The sequence below is a fragment of the Elephantulus edwardii genome, unplaced genomic scaffold, assembly GCF_000299155.1.
Source record: "Elephantulus edwardii isolate Elephantulus edwardi_28Jun2011 unplaced genomic scaffold, EleEdw1.0 scaffold00057, whole genome shotgun sequence".
NCBI classification, from domain to species: domain Eukaryota; kingdom Metazoa; phylum Chordata; class Mammalia; order Macroscelidea; family Macroscelididae; genus Elephantulus; species Elephantulus edwardii.
The window spans coordinates 9,688,602-9,696,012 of NW_006399807.1; the positions used below are offsets into that span (position 1 = coordinate 9,688,602).

A 7,411-nucleotide genomic window follows, 5' to 3' on the forward strand; every position below is an offset into this window, starting at 1 on the left:
TCTTCAGTACTCTGGAGAAGTCCCTGACAGCCGACTTTCCCAATGCAATTCGTCTCTTGATTTCCTGGCTGCTGGTATGAATCTGTTTCTTCAACTGAAAGCTGACAGTACTGAAATCTCATAATTTTTAAACCTCTGTCTGGTTTAGAATCTGTAGCTTGAGATTTGTAATATGATATATTCTTTATTTCTGCATGAAGTCTTCCCCCACAAAGAACCTTTCACAGCATGCCTTGTACAGAATTTAGGACTCTGAGAATAGCTCATATTGGTTGCTATTGTTGTTTTTTTTTTTCTTCTAATTGCAGTTTTTCCACTACTTTCAAGGGCACGAGTACCCCGGAAATAGTCCACCATTTAATAACAGAATCAGCTGGGTCGGCGACCTGGACAAGAGAGATGCATCAATTAACATAGAGAATATGCAGTTTATACACAATGGCACCTATATCTGCGATGTCAAAAACCCCCCTGACATTGTTGTCCAGCCAGGACACATTCGACTTCATGTTGTAGAAAAAGGTACTTCCTTGAGTATTTCTTAACTGTGACAGACACAGTTTGCTCGCTTGCATGCTCCGTCTATCTTCCCCCCTACCTTCTCTCATGTTTAGCTGGAGGAAAGGAATTATATATGTTCCAGGTGATATTTTTGCCATATCTACAAACTCCTTGTTTCCGTAGAGTGTGACTCTACCACACATGCCTTAAGGGGTTAGAGATCTGCTCCTTGCAACAAGATATTCCAGTTTCTCCATTTATACCTGCTATCTAGAGACTGTGGCTGTCGATATAGGAGTATATATCATTTTTTTCAATGTGACTTAGTAGACCTAATTTCATACAGTTTGATGGGGTGAGCATTCAGAAAGGGGAAAAATAATATTCTGATATTCTTCAGAAAAAATTTTTTATGTATTCTCAATAGGTGCAGCTATTTGTTCCCTTTTAGTTTGCCTCTTTGAGAATAAGCAGAAAATGTATGTTTTTGAGACAAAGTCTGCTTTATTAGGTGATAGATTAAGGTAAATGCACATCCTCAGAGTTTTTTTGTTTTTTAAATGTTATCTATCCCTGGTTGCCTCGTGGATAAGGAGTTGCACTGCCAACCTAAAAGCACAGAGTTCAAATCTACCCGCTGCTCCATGGGAGAAAGATGGGCAAACTCCTCTCATGAGGTTTGCAGCCTCTGAAAACCTACTGGAGGGTCAGCTATGAGTCGTCAGTTCTGACGAATTCAGCCAGCGGCATGTAGCAGCAGCATCCACCTAGTGCTACCTACCATAAGTGAAAAACTCCACAAGTGGGTAGCTTTAAAGAACGTTGATTTATTGTCTCACAATTTTTGAGGTTAGAACTTCAAATAGAGGTCTTGATTGACTCTAGGGAGGGTTCTTCTGTGTTGGTGGGCTCCTTTGTTAGAGTTCCTTGACATTCTTTTTTTTGTCTGTCTCCATCCACCCCAAGTGTGTCTCTGTATCTGCATTGCACTTTTTATAACTCAGAAATGATTAAATTTAGGATTCACCCTAGTCTGATACAACTGCAATGATACAATAGAAGAAAAACTTGATTTGCAAACAGGGTAACATCCATAGTTACTGAGACTAGACTTCAGTACCGGTTTGGGGGAAGACACGGTTCAATCCATACTTGAGAGATTATGTGTATAGCATGCTTAGTTCTCTAGTTCATTCCTTCCTGGCTGATATTTGTATCCTTTCAGTTACAAACTAGGATTTTCTAATTTGGATACTAGGAGAAGGTATAGTAACCAGAAATGGGAGGCATTTAGTAGTTGAAGAAAATTTTGTTTCTTTTCTCTGTAGTATTGTTCCTTAAAACTGTTGTGTTCTTTTTCTCTAGAGAGCATGCCCATGTTTCCAGTTTGGGTGGTGGTAGGTATAGTTTCTGCTGTGGTCCTAGGTCTCACACTGCTCATCAGCATGATTCTGGCTGTTCTCCACAGAAGGAAGAACTCCAAACGGGACTACACTGGGTAAGAGACAGGGTTTTTCAAGGGGTGGGTGGAGGGAAGGAATCGGAGTTAATTTTACTTAAAAAGATGCTTAGTTTTTTGTTTGTTTGTTTGTTAATGGAAAAGAACTATGAATAATACTGTTTGCTCTCATGCCAAGACTGGGTGGTCTTCCGACGATGTATTCTGACACAGGCAAGCAGAAATGGTTATTCAGTGTGGAAATGATATTGTTCCCAGGTCATCAGTTTTCATTGTGGGCTTGTTTCCCAGCGGCCTGGGCACCGTATTTCAGTGCCGTCCACTCTGCAGGTAGTACTAGTAAGTCGCATCCCTTACCTAACTTAAGAGTTAATTTGAATGTATTGGCAGTAACATCAAAAGGTTCTTTTCAATTTGGTAAATGTTTTCTAATCCAGAAGAAATGATACTCAAATTTAGTCATTCTTGGGTAGTTATCAGAGATAAGGAGGGAGAAGAAAGTAAAAAACTGAATAAATAGATAAGTTTGCTAAAGGGAACTGTAATATATAATAAGGGATTAATCAGATATTTTAATTCCTGAACTACATTAATCAATTAGAGTTAAAATTCCAAAACAAAATGTGTACAAATAATTGGATGAAAACCCAGTAAGATTTCTAAACTTTTAGTCAAATATAAAAATGTACAGAAACAGAAGAAATTGTGCTGTTAACATGCTCCTGCTCAGGGTAATGATGTAGAGACTTTTCTTTTGGGGTAGACCCTTCCAGCTTCACCTCAAGCAGTTGTGTTGCTTCGAGCATCCTTAAATGCATGACTGGATTTATCCAAGCTGGGATAAGAAGAGTTGAACATGAAAATATGCTAGAAATGAAGAAAATAGACTCCTCCTTTGTCTCTGGCTTCTCCAAAAGAACACATATGAACATGGGCTGCGTGTTTCATTGAAAGAACACCTCTTTTCCCCACTTCCGCTTCAAAGATAATCCCATATAAACTGTTAAGAACTTGAGTGGTAAGACTGGGAGTGAAGGCTGGACTCAGTTAATGTAACACAAGCAGTTCACGCGTGCATGTGTCTAACCTTAACCATCCTGAAGGGGCAGTGATTGACGAAGGCTGCATGCCCTGAACTTTCTTGCTGGTGGATGGTGGGAAGCTCTCTCTATGGGCCTTGCTGCTCTGAAGTTTTCAGCCATGCTGTGTTTTAATGAGCTTGATAATTCAATTCAAATGTTACTTGCTTGGAATGTTTCTCTTCTGCTCACTGTGTCTTCCCCTATGTATGGTGAGTGCTTTATGATGAGCCTGTAATGGAATTATTAGTTTTCAATAGGAGACTAATCCAGGGTGGTGGTGTGCTGTTCATTCTCTGTAATCCTTGCTTTTGTGCTTTTGAAGAGACAGAAACGTGTTCCTTAAAATCTTGCATGGCATCAGGAATGCTGCTTTTCATCTTACTTTGGTTTTTTTCCCCCTTCCCTGCCTTTTCCACCTTGGTGTGCCAGGATCAGGTCCTGCTTATCTTCCACCTCTTAAGAAAAGCTGACATAGACAACAATTGGGACTTTAACAGAGCTGGGTCTCCTCATCCACTCCCACTAGGCACATGGTAACTAATCACATTGCCTGTTGCAGTTAATAATCATATGTGCGTTCTCAGTCCATCTCCCTTGTTGACAGTTAACCAGCTAGCTCTGAGCTAACTCTACAGCTCTTAAGGTTGTTCAGAGATATGTTCTGTGTTTGTATTTGAAAGATGTTGAGTATACATCAACCTGATGAAATTAAGTGCTCAGGTTATATAGAGTCTTTATGATCATTCATAAATATATGTTCTTTATGTGAACTTTGTATGTGTGTGTTTAATTTTCTTTTTTCATTCCTTGGTTTCCTTTTTTGTTTGATTTATTATTGAGACCCTGGCTGTATTGAAATAATCAAACCATTTGGTTCTGGGTATATAACCTCCCATTTTATAGTCACACAGTTTAAAGAATACATGTACTTTAGTATTTCAAATATGTTCTGACACTTCAAATCCCTAAGTTTTAAAAACATGCTATCATAAAATATTTAAGCTGTACTAATGGCATTCACTTCCTAAACAACACGCCTCTGGAAACTCTATGCACTTTGATAAATATCGATAGTTGTAGAGGGGCTTCAGGCCTTTTGATCATAGGGTTGCTATGAGTCATGCTCAACTTGAAGGCAATCAACAACAATGAAACATCACAATAAGGAATCCCCAATCAGTTATCTCCTAGCATTCAGTTTCACTGATTTATAGATGAGTTCATGCTTATTAAAGACTTCGATGCCCCTGAAAATGTTAAGCCCGTAGGAGTGGGCTTCCTTAGTGTTCCCATCATGCGTAGGGCTTCCTAAATTTTCTTTGGTGTGGTTGTGGTCTCATGTGGAACCCAAAATATGTAGGGAGCTAGGGAAAAGAGAGGATGAAATGAGCAGATACTATATCTGTTATTTTGAGAATGTATTCAGAAGAAGTTTGCCTTTGATGATTACAAAGGTGAATTGCCAGTAAGCTATTAAAAAGCTATGTTGCTATATACCATTGAATCAAAACCTCCGTAATAGAGGATACAGTAAGAAGGTATATTTAATCATGTATCCTAAAATAGTGCTAATAGCAGGCAGAAACAACAAAGCAGCAAAGGGACGAATGTACACTATTACCAGAATCCCTTTCAGTGGGTATTGTTATTGCTGAAAAGGGATAAGAGTTGTGCTTTTATACCACACTGGTTTCTGTGCCTCCTGAAAACGTTCATTGTCTTAGACATATCAGTTAGTGTCAGAGATAGAAAATAGTTTTAAGGTATGTGGATGTTTTGATACCCATTGTTATGCTGTCTTTTGTTTTTATACATCTGCTTCATCTTGCCATCACTTGCATTTTTATATTTTTTTCCCATTTATTTTATTTATTTATTTTTTTTTACATTTACTCTTCAAATTGCCAACTCTTCAGCTGCAACACATCAGAGAGTCTGTCACCGATTAAGCAGGCTCCAAGGAAGTCTCCCTCCAACACAGAGGGTCTAGTAAAGAGCCTGCCTTCTGGATCTCACCAGGTAATGGCTGATGGTAGCTCTGCCCACTTTACTATGTGCTATAGTTTGGTACTCTGTCACCTCCTATGAACAAGAAAGAATACTGGGCTATAAGAGAGGGAAGGGCACAGAGACAGAACAAAAGAGAGAAAGGGAGAAGAAAAACGCTTGAGCTAGGAAGACCACAAGAAAGATATGTAGGGAGAAGAGTCTGACCTGAATAAAAATGTCAGTTAGCTAGTGTTACAGAAAATGTGGCTTCTCTGACTCAGTGTGGAAGTAGGTTATGGCTTTATCTGATGTAAACAGATCTTTAACTGCTCAAAGAAAGAAATTTGATGTGGTAGATGCTGTAAAAAGAGGCATGCTCTACAACTGGAAATTAATGGGAAAATGTTTTCAGATACTCTTGGTATTAATAAAAAACACAAAAATTGTTACCTAGGAAGCTTTTGAAGCAATAAAAGGTAACCATTTATATGAATAGTTAACAAGAGGTTTGATTCTTTGAAATTCCTATTAAAATACAGAGGAGAAATAATTTTATTTGGTCTTTAACACAGAATTCAGTTAAAACTACATCAGTTCTTTGTGTTTTGGTTATTGTAATTTTAACTAATGCAGACATTTCATAGTTTAGAATCAAGTAGGTTCTTTTAGGTAGAAAAAATTCTAAAACATTTTGCCAACTATTTCCCTGAGGAGATGTTAGCTTGGGGAAAAGAAAAGAATGACAGTGTCTTGTGGAAGAAGTGCCTGTAGTTTTATTCTATTGTTGTTTATGCAGTAAGGAAAGGGAAGACTTATAAGGTACATGACCAAAATCATGCCACCAATTATTATTTGAAGCTAAAATTCTGGTTTGTAGACAGAATTTTCAATCACAGCGTTAGGCTCATTTCTTGTGACTAGTCTCTCTGATTACATAATATATCTCAGCTATCTGAGGCTTCATTGTCAATGGGATGAAGGCATGAGAATTACAGATAAGTATAATCTACCTCCAAAGAAGCTTTGGAAACATTTTCTTTTGCCCTTAAAGGATTAAATACTAAGGGAATTACCTTAGTTTTTCAGCTGAAAACAAAATATGTAAGACATACATTCATCAACACTCACTCACGAAACAGCTAAGTTTTAAAGACCAAGTCATTGTGCAAAAATTGACACTAAGTGGAAAAGGAGGGTGATGAAATCATTGTAAAAGTGCCAAACCACTAAGAGTCATGGTCTAAACAAGTTGACACATAACCTTGACAATACCAATGTTGCTTTCACCTAGGAGTTTACGTAAATGTTATGTAAATGCCAGACATATGTTGTTATTGAACAAAGGAGTCAGATTTTTTAAACATTTGTCAGAAATGCAAATTGTTGTATAATGAGTAGTTTATCAGTTAGTGATAGAGGCTGTTTGTGTTTGTATGAATTGTTCTTGGGGGGGGGGGACCAGTAACCACTCTAGTTACTTAAAGTCAAGAAAGGTAGTTTATTCTGGTATGCTGTAGAAAAGGAAACAAGATGAAGAGTAGAGAAATCAGGCCCCAGTTGGGAGGCTCATGTGTGAAGCTGGTTAGTTGCTGGAAGCTCTACAGTGTTACAAATGTTCTCTTGTCAGATGAGGGTCAAAGAACCATCTGCCTAGCCAGACGCAATCAGATGTGTTTGTTGAAGGTTTATTTTGATAAAAATTTGGCACATGCAACTGAGCTATGTGACAACAAATGCAAACCCATGCTTGTAAATGGGTACTGTGTATGCATTGAAGCCAAATGCTGCCAACATGATCTCCGTAACCCTCTAGAAAGAAGGCCCTATTAAAAAAAAAAATAACAAAACTAACAGCAACAAAAAAAGAGTGGGAAAAAGAGATAGCAGGCCAGCTAATCCCAAAACTCCTGAAGGCTACATTTTCAGAAAGATTTCTAGAAGTTACACTATTTAGATCCATTTACATCAAGGTGATAAAGAAAAGGGAAGTTCATGTTTGGTTTCCTGATTCCTTAGGTAAGGGAGACTTTTGATATGGTTAGCAACCTCATGTCCTTATCTTGGACATTGGAGAACAGCAAATTTAGGCTATGCACATGACATAGAAAGGTGAAATGCTTACAGGTCTCACAAAAAGGGACAGAAGCAGATGGAGCCACTTGGTCCAGGTTGGAAGGGCATGAAAATGTAAATGAAACAGATTGTACACGTTCTCCCAAGGGCCATTTTGTTTTTCATATATTAATGTTAGGTGTGTATAATAAAGCAGCTTTGCTAGCAAGGTGAGGAAACTCCTAATTGACAGCATGGAGGTTTCTGTGCATTGGCTGTTGGCCATAGGATTTCAGAATTGTCTCAATATTTTAAAAAAATATATATA

The 7,411-nt window shown here is 38.1% G+C and overlaps 1 protein-coding gene across 2 annotated transcripts in view; it reads left to right on the plus strand.

Annotated features, from left to right (window-relative positions):
* The window catches only part of MPZL1 (myelin protein zero-like 1), an 87,405-nt gene that overhangs the window by 57,138 nt on the left and 22,856 nt on the right, over positions 1-7,411 (plus strand). Inside the window, exons 3-5 of one of the 2 annotated variants that reach the window (XM_006887396.1) lie at positions 309-522; positions 1,867-1,999; positions 4,959-5,061. In XM_006887396.1, coding sequence (XP_006887458.1) covers positions 309-522; positions 1,867-1,999; positions 4,959-5,061 — 450 coding nt within the window. The remainder of the gene's footprint in view (positions 1-308; positions 523-1,866; positions 2,000-4,958; positions 5,062-7,411) is intronic. The other variant, XM_006887397.1, reaches the window with a different exon arrangement.